Source organism: Callorhinus ursinus, unplaced genomic scaffold, assembly GCF_003265705.2.
Source record: "Callorhinus ursinus isolate GAN/ISIS: 27379988/994484 unplaced genomic scaffold, GSC_fseal_2.0 scaffold6, whole genome shotgun sequence".
Lineage (NCBI taxonomy): Eukaryota > Metazoa > Chordata > Mammalia > Carnivora > Otariidae > Callorhinus > Callorhinus ursinus.
The window spans coordinates 43,100,744-43,123,636 of record NW_027397068.1 but is presented as its reverse complement, the minus strand read 5'-3'; the positions used below and the strand labels follow the sequence as shown (position 1 = coordinate 43,123,636).

Sequence of the window (22,893 nt, the reverse complement as noted above, 5' to 3'; positions counted from 1 at the left end):
GGTTCTGGACAAGGCAAATCTCCCAAGCAGACTACTGTCCTCCTCAGGAAGAGAAGTGTGTGATTCTGCAAGCTGCAAGTGAGGCAGGGAGGGTTTAAAGTTGACAGGCACCTCATCTTCGGTGAATGTGCACACGTCTCAAGTAGCAGTGTACGGGTGTGCAAGAGGAAAGCACCAGCTTTGCTGGATCCACAGTGGTCACATCTTCTGACAATTTCTACCAAGTTAAACAAAACCATTATTACGTAGTTAGGGAGTTTTATACCTAAAATTGAAATAACAAGGACTGCAGGGAGAAAAACCCAAACAAAGAGGATAAGGGGCAACTATGTGATTCCTTCCCCTGCCTCCCACCCTCCCCACTTTCACACTTGGTAGACTGTTCATTCTGTGATGGCACCGTGGAAACCACAGAGCATGTCGTAAGTGAAGAAGGAAATATTTTGGTAGAGTTAATTTCTTAGTAATAATAACAAAAGGGGAAAAAACAAACATGTTTTAAAAATATCAGGAACAACAGAGAGGAATAGTGAAACACATCTGCGAAGCTACGTCAACATCAGAATATTAATCTCCTGTGACAAGGAGTTTTGGCGCACTGGAGGAATCAAAGAGACCTCCAATGAGAATAACGTGCCACATTTGGAAGGTCTATGAGAGGACAGTTTAACCTTGAAAGGGAGCCACTGCTAGGGGAACCTTACTCTGCTCCTGAAACTCCAATGGATGCAGGGATCCAGTAAATAGAAAAGCAAGTAGAAATGCTTCATTTGATGTAGCAAGGGAATCCAGAAGTGATCATTCCTCAATCCACAAATGAGGAAAGCATTGCATGCCACGTCTTAGCTCCTTAAGGACTTGGGTGAGCCTGAAGTTCGAAAGATTTCCACAAATTGCAAATAAAAACAACCTTCTCTTATTTCTCACTCTGCACTCGAGAGTTCTAGGTGGGAATTAACTATAGAACTGCTCCATCTTTCCCAGTCTTAAACTAAAATGTGGCTTCCTGTAGGGTAGGTAGAAAGGGAAACACATAAAAGAGCAAGTAAAACAAAAATTTCCTAACATCTCTACAAAGAAATCCATCAATAACATAGTGAGATATAATACTTCCCAGAAAATGCTTGGCTAATGCATTAGTTTAAGAAAGAAAACGAAGTACATCAGGTTAGCCAAAGACAAAAGTCAGAGAAACTATAAAATACAATATAATGGAATTCAAAAAGTGACCTACTCTAAAAAGGCCACAAGGGGAGCCTGGGTGGCTCAGTCAGTGGAGCATGGGACTTTTGATTTCAGCTCAGGTCATGATCTCAGGGTCCTGAGATCGAGCCCCGCGCTGCTTGAGATTCTCTACCTTTCCCTCTGCCCCTAACCCACCCCTCTCAAAAAAAATTAAAGAATTAAAAAATTAAAGGCCCACAAAAACCACCCATAAGAGATCAAAGAGAAGTATTTCAACATTACAGATTTCTTCTGGGTTAAAAAATGACAGTAATATAATAACTACATGTGTGGGATTGCTATACTTATTCTAGAAGAGTCCTTGGTGTGTACAGTTTCATTAAAGATAATAAAATAGGAAAAAGCCCACAATTTCCTTATACTATAAACAATACATCTGCCCAAAGAAAAAGTGATACATATAACAGGTAATTTTTCTGGTAGACCCTGTAAGTCCACATCACCAGCAACGTGGCTGAAAAGCTTCAGTGCTTTGTTTTCCTCATCTATAAAATCAGGAGTGGGCCTAAATCTCTAAGGAATTGCTGAGTGTAAAATTTGATTTTAGCATGCTGATTTTAACAGGGCTTCAGAAATTTACATTGTTTCTGTTGAAACATTTTTATTTTTATTTATTTATTTTTAAAGATTTTATTTCTTTATTTGACAGAGAGAGACAGTGAGAGCAGGAACACAAGCAGGGGGAGTGGGAGAGGGAGAAGCAGGCTTCCCGCTGAGCAGGGAGCCTGATGCAGGACTCGATCCCAGGATTCTGGGATCATGACCTGAGCTGAAGGCAGATGCTTAAGGACTGATCCACCCAGGCGCCCCTGTTGAAACATTTTTAAATAATAAAAGACATTCATTTTCTTTTTTATCTCCCCAATATCCTGAAAGTTTCCACGAAACACCGTGGGAGTTGCAGGCATAGGTAGAAAAGTGTAATACGTAAACACAAAAATTATGTTGAATGTCCATGTTAACACGGGTTTGTATCTAAGACAGGGAACAGATATTGGCAAATTCATTAATTAAAATCCTATTAACTATTTTTCATGTTAAACTATAATTTATTAAAACAGGGCAACTCCCTTAATGAGAAGTATTCTGGATACTAATCAACCAGAAGGTGTGTTCTTGCTTGGAATTTAATTTTGCTTTATTAACAGTTCATGCTTAAGGAAGTTTGCTGAGTATATTCGTTCTTGGCAGATGTGTTAGCCAAGAGGTCTGCCCAGATGATAATGTTAATGACTAGGTAGAAAGAGGAAAAATGTGTGAGTTTTACAATTTTGGAAAACTAACTGCAAGACCTTTGTAAAGACATTTTTATTCTACCACACATACAAAAGGAAAACACTTAATTTTTTCTAAAAATAGTAGCTCCTAATTATTTTCTACTATAAAGATGTCCTTAATGATGTACTGCTAAAAAATTTCTTTGCCATTATCCCTGCTATCCTAGAATCATATAACCAATAACACTTCTTTGGCAATTTAAAGATACAAATCTCTCTAGAGAGTACAGTCCCTCAAACCCACCCACGTGAGCCCATGTCACACTTTTCATGCTGCTGAGTCAGACACTCCCTCCTTAAGGCCAAAACAAACTTTAGTTCCCTAGAATAATAAGCACTTTAAGAATTACACCCATGCCTCTCTCCTGTCCTTAGAGAGGTTCAGATCTGCTCCATGGCATTCTTTTATTCTTAACAGAACTGCACTTCCAATTACCAGCACTTGAGAATATCTAAATCTTCCTTCATTTAAAATTCAACTGTGTAGAACGTTATAAAAGGGTTTCAGCACAGAGGACCTCAAATTTGCTAAACTGAACCCACTCATTAGCAGAAAACGACTCAAAAAAATATGCTTCTAGAAATTCTAAAATATACAATTAAGAGAAATGTCTTATTCAAGAATAAGATTAAAGATCTAAAAAAATCAAGGTGCAATTAGAATCTAATGGACCAACATTTCCCATTTGAGCCCACACTTACCTCTCCCGAGGAACAGCAAACCAGTACTCTGGCTGCTTTCTTCGTTTGCCATACTGCTGGACCATGGCTGCACTGTGAGTGGCAAAGGATTTTCTCATTGGCTTTCCTACTTTAATGCACAGAAACATGGGTGGAGTCTTGCTTTTCTCCTCTTTTGAAGGAAGTATATCTGAATCACACATGAAAAAAAACCTTCCTCAATATTGACAATAGTGGTGAAAGTAAAACCTTTAACTTACAGAGAATAGTTCCCAATCCCCTCTTAGTGACAGAAAATCAAAACATATGACAAAAACACCATCGAATTAGAACTAATCACATTTTCCAGACCTTCTTTAGCACAAAAGGGAAAAGCTTTGCAAGTTTCAGTTTGTTCTGCATCACATAAAACCAACACAACGTGGCACTTCACAAGAATACATCTCAATGAATGATACTGAGGACCCACTTACACCATAAGGCAATTTGGCTTAGAACTGAAATAGCTTCAAAAACATTTCAAACCCCTTTAGATTTAGAAATTCAAGGTGAGAAAAGGAAAGTTCCTTGAAATTAAAAAACAAACTATTTTGGGGGCGCCTGGGTGGCTCAGTCATTACGCATCTGCCTTCGGCTCAGGTCATGATCCCAGGGTCTTGGGGTCGAGCCCCGCATCAGGCTCCCTGCTCGGCGGGAAGCCTGCTTCTCCCTCTCCCACTCCCCCTGCTTGTGTTCCCTCTCTCACTGTGTCTCTCTGTCAAGTAACTAAAAATCTTTAAAAAAATAAAAAAACAAAACAAACTATTTTTGAACCAGAAATCTATGTCACAGTTCGAGTTCCAAAATAGATACTATATAATGCTAAGGTTTTTTTCCCCAATTAATGTTATCAGCAAAGATAACCTCTATTGAGAGAACACTGTTCTCAAACAATTGTTCTAATTTCACTTGTACTCACAAGTTTCAGAAAGCCAACTGTACGACAGGACATAAAGATACGAAAGAAAAGTGGCTTACCTTCGATGGGGACCTGAATTCTCTTTAGTAGCCACAGCTGAATTTCGGACTTATTATCCATTTGTGCCCCTTGGCAGCTGTTGTCCAGGGTAGATTCTGAAGAGGTGTCTAAAGACCCTTTATTCACATTTTCTTCTGTAGAAGAGGCCAGTTGCAATGGGAGGGACACTCTCTCTTTCACCCAGGTTTTGTCTGTCTCCTTACTGCCCTCAGTTGGGGGACCGCCTACCTGGGGAAGAGAACTGCTAAGGGTGATATCTATTCCCACTGGCTCAGTACTTTTGCCATCACTTAATTCTGCCTTCGGCAAGTTTTCAGTTAACTGTGACCCTTCTTTGTTCTTATTCAGGTAATATTCAATGAGTTTAACTTTATCTAGATCTTCATGTATGTTCAGTGTGTTTTCCACCTGGCTTTCTGGGGAACCAGACTGCTTGTCCACCTCCGGCATTATATCTTGCTTCTCACGGGTTTCTAAATCTAGGGCCCCCTTCAGTTCAGCGTCATTATCTGTTCCTGAAAAGTTCAGAGCTGATTGCACCTGCATTTCTGTAGTGGAACCAATGATGCGGGACTTAGCCTTCCTTAGCTCTTTTGGGTCAAGAGAAAGGCACTCCTTTGAGGTGTCTCTTTTGTCCATTCCACTATCAGTTTGAGAAGAAAGTTCTTCCAAGTCAACAAAGTCATCATCTTCCCCTAAAAGGGAATTTTCTTTGGCTATAGATTCAAATGCAGCACGAGTGTCAGAAGGTTCCTTGCTGACCTTAGTCACTGTGGCAGATCCACTGGTTGCCTCTGTAGAAGACTCAAGTGTCTTTACCTTTCCTGACAGAGAGCCATCTGAGGGCTTCATGTGCGTGTATTCTGTTGACTTCTCCAAAGGTCTTATGGATTTGGAATCTGAAGTGATGGTTCTCTCCCCATTCTGCTGCCGTTTTTCCTTGTTGAGAGATTTGAACTTACTGAAGGGGTTGATGTCTTTTTCTGAAGCCAGGTCTTCCCATTCTCCAGGCCTGTACAGAGGACAAAGATCCTGAGGTAGGTCACTGTCGGGGGAAAAATGGTGGGTGCACATGGAATGTTAAAAACAAAACCAAAAACAAAATGGAGGAAAGGCAAAAATTAAAACAAAACCCAACTGAAAACTAAAACATAAATATACCACAACTTAAATTTATGTTGAAATGATTTCAGAATAAGGAAATGAAATCAAGAAATTGACTTCAAAATGAAACATAAATAAGCCACAAGAAGGGGTAACACAAAGAACCATATCCTACTAGAAGGACATGAATGATTTTTGAAGTCGTTTATGAACATGGAGCTATCACCCACCAGATTTTTAGTGATGAAACAATGTTTCTGATATTCATGAAGGAAAGGACAAAGAAAAGGAAATGTTTTACCACTATGACCTAAATTCTTTAAATATTCAAAGCTGTTCCTTTTTATAAAATAGTATATAAACCAATTGCATTAATTCTGAATGGCTCATTGACTGAGTATCTACTCATTTAACTGTTGTACAAATTACTAGCCCTGAACCCTAATTTTGAGCCTCAGCACTTTGGACCTAAGGTTTCCAACAACAGACATCCTTCTACTCCTGAGGGAGATACAAGAATTTTCCACTATTACTGTGAATATATAGCACCTGCTCCATTTTACACTTTAAAATTTATAGAAAAGTAAATCAAGTAAGCTTTTAAAATACTTAGGTTAAAATTATTAATTTCTTGACAATGGGTGGTGGTTTATCAGCGGAAACATACTGTCCCTTAACAACAGATGCTTTTCTACCCAGATCTGAATTATACAAAATATTGATTAGACATGTTCTCCAAAGTTTAAATAAATGGTCAAGAAACACAATTTTTAAGCCACGACTGGCAAGATTTTGAGTAACCTGTATTTTCACTTACCTTAGTATTGATACTGGGTTAAAACACAGATATATAAAGACCCTTTATAAAAATAACATTTTTAGATTTCAGAAATAACTTTGTTTTCTAAAAAGGCTAGATCATGTTCAGGTAATACTTTATTATTCTGGCTTTGAAATTACTAGGGCAAGAAAGCCACAAAGTACCAGGAAGTTCTCAAGTTATAAGACTATCTCCCCAAACTTATTTTATAAATCACATGCATGAAACATCCATGCTTTTTCCAATAGTAGCCTACATAATTGTTAGGCTCTTTCAGATGCTTGAAAAAACTTCTTTAATTCATAATTCATTTCAATTCAAGACACATGTGTTGAGCCCCTCCATGCCATATGCTAAATGATGATTTTGACAGTGTCTCTGTTCTGCAGGAACCTGCATGCACAAAAATGTCCTACCCAACTCTAGCATCCCAGGAGACATGAAAGAGTCAAATAAACTAGTGTCATGTGTCCCACTTTTAGGACCCCACATTTAACTTGGCATCTTAAAGGTTATAAGAAGTCTTACAACAAAGAAACTCGGCTCTTCACATACTTGGTTAATAAGCAAAACTTTCTTCCATGAACATCCAAGACCCCTTCTCATCTCTACCTTCTCTGCCTAGTTGACTCCCACAAACAGATGTGACTGCGCTCTGCTGAGCCCCCCCTATATGACCCTGTCTAATCCTCCCTTCTTGTTCATCTACCTAGTCCAAGTGGGGAGTTATTTAACTGTTTTTTTTTTTGCGCTGCAGCTGCCAAGCACTGCTGGGGCAAAGTACACAGTGGAGTCAACTGGCACAACTGTTAATGTTTTCTAGACTCAGCCAGGCACCTAACACTGATCAGTAATCCCTCCATTTGTTCCCTTCCTGTTCTCCGTCTGGGGCAGCTGGACTTATGAAATGTCCCACACAGGAAATACGAAGCATGAAGGTGAGGATGGGGAAATCTTAAACACACACACACACACACACACACACACACACACACTCTTAAAAAGAAACGATTTGCACATTGCAGTTAGATCATTTGTACTCCTTGTTTTACAACTTTTAGTAATAATGAAATTTTAAGCTATTTTTAACTTTTAAACAATTGATGGAATTCTGAAGTCAATACTAATTTTACATCACACTGATCCCACTGACACACTCTATTTTGCTCACTCGTGCACAAACTGTTCACTAGACTGCAAAGTCTTCACACACTTGCATCCAAGGCAGGAATCTGCACCATTCTGAAATAAACTGAACACAGTAGGAGCCAATTCTTAACTCTTCTCTCTCCCTCCAGCTACAGCATTAACCCCGTACCCCAGATCGTTAAACACAATCTCACAATGAGGGAAATCTTTCTGTAAAGATGTACCTTCCTTTTCTATTATTAAAAGAATATTTAACATCCTGAGCTGAAGATGTGCCATAGTTATTCCTCTATTAGAAGCCATCATTGGTCACCACAGCTCATACCCTCCCCAATGCCTATCACCCAGCTACCCCATCCCTCCCACTCCCCAATCATCAGGCAAGAAATGCCCCATTTGCCTGGCTATCCACTTCTAAACTGAACTGTATCTCTCCTCATTCTCATCTTCTTTCCTCTTGTCGCAGAGAACCTAATGTTCGTTCCTTATTTCCAGAATTAACGCCGCACGTCCTCTTCTCTGCCTCCACCTGAGACTCCAAGGCAGCTGGCTGCTCCCTCCCAGGGGTCCTCATGGGATGCTGTGTGCACTTCTGTGCATACAACGCACTTAGTTATCACTTCTCTCCATCTGTCTCTTGCACCCAGGAGACTGCAGCCTCCTCAAGGGCAGAGGCCATGACCCACTCATCTGCATACCCTTGCCACTCAAGAGGCATGCACTAAGGTGAGTAGAAGCCTCAACTGCACGGACAAGATTCCCCAGAACGATGAACAGAGTTTCAGAGATGAATGAAAGGTTCACATAATAACAGCTTATACTTGGTAGGCAGCAGGCTATTTTCTAAGAGTCTTGGTGTATCAATACGTTTAGTTCTTAAAACAGCCCTATAAGCTGAAGAATACTATTCATTCCCTTTAACGGATGAGAAAACTGAGGCACGGGACTGAGTAACTTGGGCAGATCACGGAGCCACGAGTGGCAGAGCCAGGGACACCCAGACAGTGTGGCTCCAGACTTAGTCATCATGCAGAACTGCCTGGCCTGCCGCACTGCCTCCTACACCTCTCACTTGGATACTTCTGGCAGGATTTAGAAATTCTACTTCAGTGCCCGTGCCGGGAGTTGGGTAAGGCCCGAGGGCGTCAGATGCCAAGGACTGTGAGAGTCCAGGGAAACCTGCTGGTATAAACTCCTAAGGACTCTGTGTCTGGGTTAGTTCTCTAATTACCTTCCCTTCTTTTTCTATGTCCCAGGAGCTAGCTTCCCTTTGCACAGTTAGGACCCATTGCTTTCCCTCTACCTTTCTATCACTGAGAGTTTCTAAAGATTTTTACTTCTAGCAGACATAGAGAAACAAGAAACACTGACAAATCCAATCATCCCTCTAAATGAATCGATTCCCTGAGCTTTCTTAACCCTCTTTCTCTTTTTTCATGGGAAACTTCCTTCTCTCTCTTGCCAAAAACACCCTCAGTTTTAGAAGGCAAAAATAATGGAGCCTAAGGTAATATTCATCTACATTTCAGAGACAAACAGGCCAGTGTTCCTCCCTCTTCACACCACTGCAGGTGATCTGGTACAGAGGCAGTGGCCCCCACACTGTCCACGCCGAGCTCTCTCTGTGCAGGATTAAGGGAAAACATGAGTCAGGAAGACTGCCTATCCTAGAGTTTGAATGAGAAGAACACAACTCTGTGTAACAACTAAATGGAGAGAAGAACAATATTCTCTTATTGGCAACGTGACTAACATTCTTTCAGAGAAACTTCATTTCTTCTTTCATTAATTCATTAAGAACACACAATGCTTTTCAGAAAAATAAGACAAAGAAATGCCATTTCTGTGTGCTGGCAATTTTGTTTTTCTCCTTTCGTTTTTGTATGTTCAACCTTTCCCTTTATCTCCATTTCCTCTCATTTCTCTATTTTTAAAAAAATTTACCGCACAAATCTTCCACCTTCAAATTCACCTCTACACAATCTCTCACTCCTGCCAATGCCCCCACTTTTTAATTGCATTTAATTCTCCAAACACCGAGGTTTTTTTGTTTGTTTGTTTGGTAAACAAAGAAATCTCTCTTACGATGGCAAGGCATCTTTGATCTTCATGTGGGAAATGTCATTGTAGAGAGCAATAGAAACCACCTCTTCCATGGGGCAAATGAGGCCATACTCCTCACAACCATTTTCAATGACCAGGGGATCAGACTTGTGAGGGTCAAACATGATGTTGTTGGGAGTAACAATCATGACGCCTCCGACCACCCCCTGTGGGAGAAAGGGACACGACAGAATCACTACAGACAGAAATGCAACCACAAGCTGCCTTAATGAACTCATGTTGCCCTTCTGTTGACTCTGGGGAAGCACGGTCTCCTCCGTGACAACCGCGTCCCCTGTCAGAGGGCTAGGACAACCGGCTGCAGAAATGCGACGTTGGGTACTGTGTGGTGAGGCAGAGAAAACAGAGCTGCCTCGTTACTGCACTCAGCCGAGCCTAGTTCTGGCACAGTCGCTGCCATAGCACAACTGGGGTCGGACCTTGGGTTGCAAGTCTATGTCTTACATGCCCCGGTTCCCTGTAAATGGGAGGGGCTGTCCCAAGTGCTTTCCCACTTGAGAACTGGGTGCCTTACGACTCACTCAGCACACGTTCACCACGTGTCCAACACGTGCGTGGTACTGGGCTAAGGAAGCATCTGTCTCACAGCCATGGTGCCAAATGAGAGTCCTAACATTTTTCTCTGAAATGTTTAGAAAGGCCACATTCAGCAAAATTTGACACAATCAGGAATATGAAATTTCTGCAGCCAGAAATAAATACAACTAAACTGTGGAAGATAATAGTAAAAAGCAGTAATTTGGTGGGCCCGTCTGTCTGAAGCTTGGCCGGTTTCCGATTTTATAGATTTTATCTCAGAGATAGCAGGCCACAGAGGACTCCCTATAGGCAGACCATTTATCTTGGTACTCCTAATGAGTAACAGATCATCTTTGTGAAAAATTCTGCATTTCAAGCACTACTTATTCTTGGTTGCAAAAGTTATAAATGCATATTAATAATGTATTTTCTTACCACTTGGAACCTGGCATGAAGTCTCCACTATGAACAACAAGAATTCACTTCATATCAACATAACCCTTTCTTCAGAGGCTCACTAAAAGTTGGATTTGCTTTGTAAACCACACCAAGAATCATAAAACTAACCATACAACATAACAGACATTATTTTTAATATCAGCATTTCCAGCAGCAAATGGGTTGAGAATTTCACATTTTCCAAGTTAGGTGCTAAGATCTTCACAGCGACCATCCCTTTTAATTACCACCCTCCTACAGATTAAATTTTATTATTGTTCCTATTTTATTATTTTTCATTTTTTTTAAAGATTTTATTTATTTATTTGACAGAGAGCAAGAGACAGCGAGAGAGGGAACACAAGCAGGGGGAGTAGAAAAGGGAGAAGCAGGTTTCCTACAGAGCAGGGAGCCCAATGCGGGGCTCGATTCCAGGACCCTGGGACCATGACCTGAGCCAACGGCAGACGCTTAACGACTGAGCCACCCAGGCGCCCCTATTGTTCCTATTTTATAGATGAGGAGAATGGAAGCTTAGGCAACTCCAATACCGTGCCTGTGGTCTCAGAGCTAGTGGGTAGCAGAACTGGATTTTAAATTCACCGAATCTAACTCCGGCCCTTGCTGTCAAGCATGTACGATATTGGCTCCCTAGCTGCTAATGTACGGACCAAGAACTGAAAGAGAAGATGATAAATCCAAGGTCACAAAGAATCGTATAATAAGTACAATGCCAGGCATCCAACAGGGGAAAACAAATGGATACTTATGAAATCTAATGATGAAATTTTGGGAAAGATATTTTAATGTCTCCTGTCTTGAGTAATTTGGAACCTACTTTAGTTTTCCATGGAGTCCAAGAAAAGGAAGCAAATTACACGGCCATATACCTTTCCATCGGTGAAGTATCGGCAATTCATTTTTAGAAATTTTACCACGCCTGGCTCATCTTCTTCAGAAGTGGATGATAAGACTCTTTCAATGGGTTTTAAGGCCTTTCTTGCTAAATCAGCATCCTTTAAGAAAGCAAAAATTCCCAAAATCAAATAGAAGCACTGTTTAAACAGATTATTTATATAAATCAAGGCACACAAGTTCCCTGTAAGGAACTGGTTTTTATTTAACTTGAACATGAAAAAAAGGCAAATATCCTTTGTCCTTCAAAAATTATCACAAATACAGTAAGTATCCAAATCGCATTAAGGTTTAAACAACAACATGTGCATATGTATGAAACTGTAAAAAATGGCTCATCAAATGGTTTTAGAAAATAACCTAAATGAAGGAATTCATATTTGACTCATGGTTCAAGTTCTCTAGAGAAAGGAGTGAAAGCCGTACAAATAAATGATCAGTCTCACTGAGAGTTTAACTTCATACTTTTACATAAACGAGGTGTGCATTTTTGCCTCTGAGACCTTAAATGTGAACAGGTTTCTTTTTGATAGGATGCATTCTCTCAACTAATGACAAATCCTTATCCCCACCCCTTTGGGGGACTTTCAGATGAAAACCTGAGAAAAACAACATGTAAAATTCTACAACTCAAAAAATATATTTGATAAATATGAACGTCAGCTCATGAGTGACATACATACAGGCAGTTTATCATATTCTGCATCTGATGATGAAGGAGAGACAGTAGCACCAGGACTGGATGATGATAATCTTAAGGTACTGGAAGGAAAGTTGGCATCTGGCACAAAAAGGACCTGCAAATGGGGAAGCAAAGCTGAGGATCAAGAATCGGGCAGGCATACACTAGGCAGTGTTTAGAACAGTTGCTCTCTGCACAGTATCATGCCAAGTACATGGCTAAGGCCTAGTTGGCCTTTGCAAAACGCCTAAGTACCTTGGGGCCTTCTAGACTAATCCATGAAACAATACTCTATAACAGAAATGTGTGCAGTGCAAAAGGTATGGGACATACGTACGGACACTGCAAGAGCTCACAGAAGAGAGCAATGTGGGTAAGCACTCTGGTCACGTCATATACAGCGCGTGGGTCCAAGTGAAACTTTGAGCAGTATGGGAGATTTAAATAGGGAGGAAAGAAGCTTCCAGGGAAGTGTACTAATGGTACAAGGGAGGAGAGGAGAGAGTGGTGTGGAATGCTTCTAAACATAACACCTGCATCAGGAAGAAATGAAACAAATCCATGCTTGCTAACTCTAAGCCGGCCCTGAGTGCAAACTTAGTAAAATCATAGTATGTTAAGTGGTACAAGGTAATATCAATAACCTCAATACTTTCTCTTCTATCGCTGTCAGCTTATCGAAAAACAAGTATTAAAATCTCCCAAATTGACAAAATAGCCTCCTTCTGCAAAATGTACCGGTTCCTGAAATGTTATTATGATCTTGTCATTCAACACACTTATAATGAGACATGTGACATCCTGGCATATATCATAGACAGTCTTAAAATGATGACTTCTGCTGTTATAAAACATAATTAGCACTAATCAGATAACAACTGTTCAACAGTGTTTGTTATTCACTCTTTCCCATCTTGTCTCTGTTTTAACTTTAGTTATTCAAATCTCTCTACAATCTAGAAAAAATGTGAGGCAACAACAAAAGACACCTTATGATAAAGGTAGGAAAACCAGTATCAAGGAGAAATAAGATGAGGACTAATTACTACTGAACCTATGTGCTCCAAAATTACCACTCACTGAGCGCTGAGCCATAAAACCGGTTCTGAGTTTCCAAAAACCAACGCAAAGGGATGGACATCATTAGTGAGCAGAATTTAAAAACAAACCAGTTTCTCATAAGTATTTTCTCCGAAAGTCTCATAAAGAGTATCTCAAGCTGAACTACTTGTCTTTGATGACACACTGACAGTTAATACAATAACCGGTTTTGGAGGACCATTCTTTATAACATCTTCAATGTGGATCATTGGCCAAATGCCGACGTGTAGAGTTCCATAAGAGCAATTTAGAGCAGAGGCCTAAAATTATATGGTCTTGGTAGACAGCTCTCTTCCTTACCTTATATAGGGGGATGAATTGATGACATTTCTTCCAAGCAATTCTCCATGAATATTTTTCTGTATCTGAGCTCTTGACAAGTGTTAGGCAACAGGGGTTAAGATTCTATTGTCTGGCCTGTTCTAAATGTCAAATCAAAGGGATAATTCTTGTGCTTACACAGTTCATTGCAGTGTAAATAGAGATGACCAATGGATGCTGGGAAGCTCAGTAAAAACATCTGCTCCCTCAACATGGATGTGAACCTGGAACACGGGCAGGGGTAAAGTTTACCTACTGACTTCAGAAAATAAAACTGGGTCTGCTCCAACACACAGGTAAATGGTGGATATGAGATCTTCACGTTCTTTACCATAAAACAAACCTGTCATCATTTTAGCCTAGAAATTTTTCTAAGCATGTGTAGCCAAGGTACCCGGTGAATATAAAAACAACTTAAACCATGTCTCTGCAAGGTAACTTCTGAGTGTGCTCAAGATAAACTACTTGCAAAAGTACATTCTTTGTACATGTCCTGAAATTTGATGTAAGTATCCAAACTAATAGCCAAACTCAGGACCTTCTAAAAAAATTTTTATGCCTCAGTTATTTAAAGTTTGTCTGCTATTGGTTTTGATCTTTTAAGCAACAAAAAGTCTATAGTAAGATTTTATTTCAGGAAGTTACAACTTCCTCTGAAAATCACCTCTTACATGTGGTCACTCACCCAGCCAGACCAGTTTCCTTTCCTACCTCATGGTGACCACCAAATCAGTCTCTAGAAGGGTGAGTCTCAAATTTTGTGGAATCAGAGCAGATAAAACCAGCTTTGAGTTATCAGATCTACTGAGATGAAAGGAATACCTACCTTCCAGGCAGTAAGACAAAAAGTTATCTACAGTTTTTGAAAGCCCCTCAATTTCACTCTTCTTGATTTCTTATCTTTGTCAGCAAAATCCTGATTACAGCTGGGTCCTGGGACAGCCTACAGCACATAACTGTTTAGTTCTATGAGGGGCTAGACAGCATTGCAGAGGCTATCACAGAAAAGACACCAGGGATATTGTGGCCCACCCCCCAATTTCAGGGCTTAGAAAACTGGGGTCCAAAAAAGGGAGGGACTTGCCCATGTCTAACAGCTACCACAAGGCCAGTCGGAAACAAAGCTTTAGGGCTCCCATTTTGGGTATTTTTGCCATTATAATCGGCATATTAAAACAGTCCTTTTGGGGCGCCTGGGTGGCTCAGTCATTAAGCGTCTGCCTTCAGCTCAAGATCCCAGAGTCCTGGGATCAAGCCCCGCATCGGGCTCCCTGTTCAGCACGGAGTCTGCTTCTCCCTTTCCCACTCCCCCTGCTTGTGTTCCCTCTCTCGCTGTGTCTCTCTCTGTCAAATAAATAAAATCTTTAAAAAAAATAAAAATAAAACAATCCTTTTACCTCCAGTTGGCTATTGGACCTTAACCTAGTACCGATATATTGTTATGGACGTAGTTAAAAAAATAAGAAATCACTCTAAATTATGTTCCTACACTCTAGTGACTATAGTCTTTAGCCTTGAATTAGTAAATATACACCTAGGTTCTCTGCCATGGGTCAGGGACATATTATGTAGCAATACTCCAGATTATAAGAAACCCCAGTTGATTTTCCTGGAGATAATTTTTATTAATTTTTGAAGAGTTTTAATGCATAATTCCCCTCAGTTACCTGGCACTGGCAGTACGCTAATTTCTCTTTTTTTTTTTTTTCCCCATTTTATTTATTTATTTGACAGAGAGACAGCAAGAGAGGGAACACAAGCAGGGGGAGTGGGAGAGGGAGAAGCAGGCTTCCCGCGGAGCAGGGAGCCCAATGTGGGGCTCGATCCCAGGACCCTGGGATCATGACCTGAGCCGAAGGCAGACGCTTAACGACTGAGCCACCCAGGTGCCCCGCTAATTTCTCCTTTTGACAAGAACATAAATACTAAATGCACCATAATACAGACTGGCCAACTTAGGGCCTGTTGGCTTCATATGGGGCCCTTGAATGAAATGCAAAGAACCATATCAGCATTTCCTCAATAAAGTTGTACTTAAAGGTAGCAGTATCTATTCTGAAAGAATCATATGTCACTATCATGTACAGGGACAGAAGAATGCTCAAGTAAGTCAGCAACGAAACCAGCATGTGCTCATGGCTAGCAGATAGTTCTATGGACAGGAGGGGAAACTTGGCCTCAGTCAGGACCTGCCAAAGACTGGGTCGTATATATTTATTGGCTAAATGTAGTTTTAAAGTAGAAATACAAGAATATATTATTAAATATGTGGAAGGTACTGAAGGAATTTGCTGGTTTAACTGACAGTGGCAAAATTACACAATTAGTCAATTTCATTCAGTTTAATAAAGTATTAAAAACCTGGGGAAAAAATCGTGTGGCTTTTTCTTGATAGTCCTACTGAATTTCTCAGCTTTTGGCTGACTGACCATTTTTCTCAGGTATCAAATCAAGACAAAAACGACAGGATTCTGCCTTATTTATTGTTAGTTATTTTAAGTAGGCTCCATGCTCAGTGTGGAGCCCATCTCAGAGCTTGAACTCACAACCCCTGAGATCAAGACCTGAGCTGAGATCAAGAGTTGGTTGGACGCTTAATTGACTGAGCCACCCCGGTGCCCCAAAATTCTGCCTAATTTAAAATCAAATGATGGCCATTTTGTATCCCAGGAGTAGAATAAACTGAAACTTGCACTTCTAAATTAAACATTCTTTTTTTTTTTTTTATAAAGATTTTATTTATTTATTTGAGAGAGCGAGAATGAGAGAGAGAGAGCACATGAGAGGGGGGAGGGTCAGAGGGAGAAGCAGACTCCCCGCTGAGCAGGGAGCCCGATGCGGACTCGATCCCGGGACTCCAGGATCATGACCTGAGCCGAAGGCAGTCGCTTAACCAACTGAGCCACCCAGGCGCCCTAAATTAAACATTCTAAGAACATTTGAGATACATTCTACAGAAGAAAAGGTAAAATTTAACTTCTCTTGATGCTACGGGGAACACCCACAACATAAACTAATGATAGTTAAATAGTTAAGTAAACTGTGTTAATCATTTGCAAAGCATTCACCTCTGAACAGTTCCTCAGTTCCAGAATGCTTTTAGAATTCTTGATCTAAGGGAAAGATTGAACCAATGCACATTATCACCAATGTTAATCCTGTGACACTAACACTGAAGCATTAAAAATGGCATTAAAGATAGATGCAAAATTTCTAAAAAGTAATATCCAACAAGAAAAGAATTACCTGGCCTGGAACAATAGTGTGTGTGAAAAGTTTATTCAGTTCCACTAATTTATTGGGAGTGATGTTAAACTTCAGGGCTATGGAGTTTAGGGTGTCCTGGCTTCCAGCCTAGAATAATCAGACAAACAAGATTCAAAATATAAAGCAAAAACAAAAAACAAAAAAACCTTTTCAACATTCATCTATTTGTGATATGAGTGAATGAAAAGTAGTTCTATCGAGACATATTCTGAAAAAGAAAGGGGATACATTCTCAAGCCTTAATAAAACCATGGAAGAGTGAAGTCTTAAATCAGTTCATATCTGGGCTCCCTTATCTTCAAATTTCAGTGTCCACTAATTAGATTTCTAAATCTGCTTTGGCACAACTTAGCTGCATGAGTAGAAGTCCATGAGATACAATACAAAACTGTAAGTAGAAAAGAAATAAAACACAAACACCGTATAAAAGAAGTCAGGGGCTACTTTCTCTATTCTCAGTGTTGTCTCTTGCCAGTCTCTTCACTGCTGTAAAGGCTCCTGGATGGTGACCTGTTAATGGCTGATTTCCCCAGTGTCAGCACAGTGCCCAACACACAGAAGGTACTCAAACATTTGACAAATGAATACAACGGAAGGCAAAGAAATCGGAAAGAAATTCAGATTAGCTACCCATCACTGTTCAGTCATTAAAATGACAGCTTCTCATGGTCAGCCAAATTAATGTCTAAATCTGTGAAACCTATGATACATGCCCAGGAGGAGGTCTCTCTCCTTCTCTAACAGAGGGGAAATGGGACCAAAGAGGGCAATGAGATGATGGGAAACTTCCCAAAAAAGTTTGCTGCCTCTGGGCAGGTCGATATCCCAAACTCCCTGTCTAGGGTCACTGGACTTGTTAGTGGGAGGCCACTCCAGTGTGTGTCACTAAGAAGTTCCCATCTACAGCCCTGGGTCAAGACCTATGGCTGTCCTGAAACACAAACTGGCTTCCCCAGGTAAGTCCTGAATTAGGCGGTGACGGGAGGTCGTGGACCAGTGAAGATGCAGAAGTAGAATGAAACTCACCACTGGTCTGAGCATCAAAAACCCCCCAACTAGATGAACAGTCTCAGACTAATCAAATTCATAGTTACAGATGACACCAAAATGACCTCAAAGCATTTCTGGAACAAGGTAGTATTTTTAAAAGGCACTGAAAAATTAACAACCATATGCCCCTACTTCTACCATGGGCAAAACCAGCCTTACTAAAAGTAAAAAAATGTTTTAAAGCATGTATTGTTTATTCAATATTATATATTTACATAATATATTCACATCTAGGAGGTTTCAGGGTTTAGGAGTGTACTTGTACTGACAAGACACGCTGAGAATGGAGATTAGAGCCAGACTGTTGGATCTGAATTGCGGATTTGGGACTCACTAGCTGTGTGACCTTGGGTCATTTGCTTAACTTCTCTACGTTTCAGTGTCTTCCTCCATCAAACAGATAATTATTATTCCTGCTTCACAGCACTCACTTCATGGCAAGTGATCAAAAAATTTGCTTCATATATTTCAGAAAAAAACTTGTAGAATATACTGTTTAGGGAGTTTAGGGAAGGAGAAAAACATTAACAATCTGGAGTTATTACATAAGGATAAGACATAAATATAGAATCCAGCCACAGACCCTGGGACAGATACTGGAATCATTAAATGTTTAAAACTAAACAGATGCCAAAAAAAAAACAAAAAACAAACAAAAAAAACAAAACTAAACAGATGCTTGAACATCCACAGCTCTGGAGCAAAATAAGTAATCCAGTAAGTGCTAGCATGGTTCTCTAAACACAAAGTTATGAATCACCTTTTATTTCCAATGACAAGTACAAAAAATAACTTGCCAAGTAAAACTAATCTCCATAACCTATCAATCAAACAGGCAGGCATAGCTGCATTACTAATTTGATCACCTGTTTCTATGAGTTAACATGGGGCTTGCTATTTACTCTCACTGTATCATTTAGTATATACTTTGTGAAGCATCTCCTAGCCAATATCACTTCTCATTTTTTTTGGAGGGGCTTGTGAATAATACTGTTGGATACATACATGGCTTTTGAGTTAATATTGTTTTTAATGATAAATAATCCAACACTTCTTGAGTACCTACTAGGAGGTAAGGCACTGTGCAAGGTGTTATGGGGATCAAAAACATACTGTAGACCATGGTAAAGTGAAATAAAAAAAATTACCCCAAATCCCTTCTGGAAAGGACTAGTCCTATAACCCCCAGAAAAATGCCTGGAGATGTTCACAGAACACTGAGCACGAAATGCCTGTGCCAGGCTCTCCTGTGTGATTCTAGAAAGGCTTGGGGATCATTTACCATTCCAAAGGAAATGCCAGGGAAGGATCAGGTCTTGCTGTTTGCCTTATATAGAGGCTGGCACAGCATATGAACAATGAGTAGAAAATATATACACAGGAGAAAATCCAAACCAGGCAATGACAACGGCACTTAATTTCTTATTAGAAGTCAGAGAACACGCCTCAACAACGCTACTTCAAAGTGAATTAAAACAAATCTAGAACTGAGTGTTCACTTTGTAGCAGAGCTGGGATAAATGGACACAGCTCCTGGCCTCCAGGAGTTCATGTTGCAGGAGAGAGATGAGTACATGGCACATACTGTGAAGGTGCAGTATGGACACACGCATAGCATTATTCATCTACCGATTCAACAATATGGAAGCCTAAACCTGGCGAGCCCCAGCAATACAATGGTGACCAAAAAGGGGTCTTTCTCCATGGGTCCACGAATTAAGGCACAAGACAGACATTAAAATAACAATCACATTAGTGAATCAATAAACTGAGATAAATTATGTAAAGGAACATGAATCTATGAGAGAGTAAAATGGAGGGATCTGGCTGGATGGTCACAGGGGATAAGAATGAACATGGAGAGTCACGGGAAGAAGATGTCAAGGACAAAGTTCTGGCTTGCAGAGATGTGTGGCTGATGGAGCCATTGCTTCTTGGAAAAATACCAAGCCTGGAGGTCTAAATGGATCTGACGAGTAGGCAAGTGAGTCTGGTTATGGAACTCAGAAGGCATGGCTGGGATGAGACCTAAAGTTAGCCATCGCTGGCATATCAAAGGTAATTCAAGTCACAGTTTTACATGAGATTGCCCAGAGAGAAAATATGGAGGGAAGAGAAATGACCCAGAACATTTTTAAGAAGTTTCATTAGTTAACGGGCACACGAGGAATGCAGCTAAGGGGCAGGATGTGTCATGGGGAAACATCATGCAAATCCAGTGGTATTAACAAATGTTCATACCTCCTGTTTATACTTACAGTGTATTCCACAGTACCATGGGGCTTCTGAACCACCATCTTCTTCTCTTTTTTATCATGTGTTTTGTTTTGATTGTCATCTGAAGAATAAAATGTATATAAATGAATAATTTCATTTTCAGGGATCGAGGATAGGGTAATCTACAGTACATTAAAACCCACTTTCAGAATGCGTGGCTGGCTCAATCAGTAGAGCATGAGACTCTTGATCTCCGGGTTGTGAGCCCAAGCCCCACACTGTGTATAGAGATTACTTAAAAATAAAATCTTAAAAAAAAGACACAACTAGAAAAGTGGACTAAAGGCACAAGTAGACCATACTCTTAAAAAAGTACTATTCATCAATGAACACTTGAATAAATGATTTATGTTAACTATAATCAAATAGTACAAATAACAATGAGGTAATATTTTATAGTTATTAAAGTAATGGTTTCAATGATAATATATAATAATGGAGTTACAGTAAAACTAATATAGTTATGATATACATGATGCCTAATGTCAATCAATACCACCTTTTTGTTTTTTGTTTTTTCATTAAAGTGTAATTAAAATAATGTAGTGAATCAACAATTCTGTACATTCCTCAATGTTCACCATACAGTGTTATTACACTATTATTGCTTATATTCCCTGTTGTACTTTTCATCCCTGTGACTTTTTTATCTTATAACTAGAAGTCTGTAACTCTTAATCCCCTTCACCTATTTCCCCCACCCTCCCTCCGCCCACCCCTCTGGCAACCACCAATTTGTTCTCTGTATTTAAGAGTCTATTTTATTTATTCATTTGTTTTTTCAGATTCCACATATAAGTAGAATCATATGGTACTTTTTTCCTTCTCATTTATTTCACTTAGCATAATACTCTCTAGGTCTATCCATGTTGTCACAAATGGCAAGATTTCATTACTTTTTATGGCTGAATAATATTACACACACACACTCTCTCTCTCTACGGGTGTGTGTGTGTGTGTGTGTGTGTGTGTGTGTGTATGTCACAGCCACATCTTCTTTATCCATTCATCTATCAGTGGACACTTGGGTTGCTTCCGTATCTTGGCTATTGTAAATAGTGCTACAATATATCTTTTTGATTTAGTGTTTTCATTTTCTTTGAGTAAATACTCAGTAGTGGAATTACTGTATCATCTGATATTTCTATTTTTAATTTTTTGAGGAAGCTCCATACTGTTTTCCACAGTGGTTGCACCAATTTACATTCCTACCAATGGGGCACAAGCCCTTTTAGAAAGTGATTTGTCAGTATGCAACAATAGCCATAAAAATGTTCATTCTTTGATTCAGTAATCTTTCCCTTAGGGATTTTTATCCTAAGGAAAAATTCAAAAGAAGAAAACTGCCATATATCATAACATACGGTTCATGCAATCTTATTTATAATGCTGAAAATCTGGGAAGACCGAAATGCCCAACAACATATTATAAGTTGGGCCATAGACTTTGTTGTTTTTATAGGTCAAAACGGGTCAACCTAAGGTTTAGCAGCTGCATTATGATTCAAATTAATTCTCATGGTTAAATACATCCTAACATAATCAGCCCAGATATTGAAAACCAGAGAGACATACTGCAATGGATAAAAATTTAAGTGACAAAATATATAAAATTGAATTAACTATATGAAAAGATGCTCTAACTTGTATGTGATCAGAAAAATGCAAATTAAGACAAGGCATCATTTTCCAGCTATTAGCAAGGCAAAAATCAGAAAGTTGGGTAGTTTTAGTGTTGGCAGAGATGTGAACTGCGAGTAGGAATGTAAGCTGGTATAGCCATGGCAGCGAATTAAATATACACAGCCCATATGACTCAGCAATCTAACAGACCTACATCCTCTCCCAAGAGGTGTATACTTTATATATATCATCAAGTCACTCGCTGGAGGATATACCTAACAGCATCGTTGGCGACAGCAGGAAGCTGGAGGGTAAGCAAAATGTAGTAGATATGCTCTGGGATTCTAGCGAGGAATTAGAAATAACTAGCCAGAAGTATACACTTCAGCATGTTTACATCAAGAGAAAAAGAATGGGACCTACAGAACAATACCATGAGGTATATTTAAAATAGATGCACACAAAGCAACTACACATTTTTCAAGGTCACATCCAAATAAAAGTCTACACACCGAACACAGTAGAATGTGTGCGGCAGAGAGAGAAATGGGATGTGGGGAATGAGGATACAAAGAAATTAATGAATAAGTAACAGGGAGCCTAGCTCTGACCAGTGGTGATACACCATAAACTAAGAAGATTAGCTCAGTGCTCTACATCTGACGTCCTACAACCTCCCACACCCCACACTCGGAGCAACAAGATCACTGCATCCACAGGACACGGAGGAGTGTACTGAGAACCGGAAGGTAACACAGAAACATAAAAAGAGTTAATTCATGTGGTATTGATCTGCCTTTTAAATATTTCCTTTATATTAATATTAAAACCAAGAAAAAAGGAATAGATGCTGTCATTAGAGTCCCTTTCCAGTTATTTTTATGTTCAATCGGATCCATTCACAGAACCAAAGAGCCTCTGGAAATTCCTCCAGACTATAAAAAAAGTGGCCTCCCTACCCTCAGGTGGCCACATCTCAATTACTTCAGGAAGAGGAGACAGTGTTTTTGAGATCTCCAGATCTCTAGATTCTGCTGATAGGGAGAATTTACACAGCCTGATGAAAAACCCAATCCTAGTACTTTACAACGCTTATGATCTGGTATTCCATCCTTTTTTTTTAAAATTTTACTTTATTATGTTATATTTTATTATGTTAATCATACATCATTAGTTTGTGATGCAGTCATCCACGATTCATTGTTTGCATATAACACCCAGTGTTCCATGCGGTACGTGCCTCCCTAATACCCATCACCGGGCAGCTCTACTCTCTGGCCCT

The 22,893-nt window shown here is 39.7% G+C and overlaps 1 protein-coding gene across 10 annotated transcripts in view; it reads right to left on the bottom strand.

Annotated features, from left to right (window-relative positions):
* NCOA7 (nuclear receptor coactivator 7) overlaps positions 1-22,893 on the bottom strand; it is a 157,612-nt gene that overhangs the window by 38,649 nt on the left and 96,070 nt on the right. For 7 of the 10 annotated variants that reach the window (XM_073893874.1, XM_073893881.1, XM_073893875.1 and 4 more), the window contains 8 exons: positions 19,970-20,049; positions 16,641-16,748; positions 16,463-16,507; positions 11,974-12,087; positions 11,266-11,391; positions 9,380-9,564; positions 4,221-5,266; positions 3,225-3,393 (listed from right to left, as the gene is read on the bottom strand). In XM_073893874.1, coding sequence (XP_073749975.1) covers positions 3,225-3,393; positions 4,221-5,266; positions 9,380-9,564; positions 11,266-11,391; positions 11,974-12,087; positions 16,463-16,507; positions 16,641-16,748; positions 19,970-20,049 — 1,873 coding nt within the window. The remainder of the gene's footprint in view (positions 1-3,224; positions 3,394-4,220; positions 5,267-9,379; positions 9,565-11,265; positions 11,392-11,973; positions 12,088-16,462; positions 16,508-16,640; positions 16,749-19,969; positions 20,050-22,893) is intronic. The other 3 variants (XM_073893877.1, XM_073893878.1, XM_073893879.1) reach the window with 3 other exon arrangements.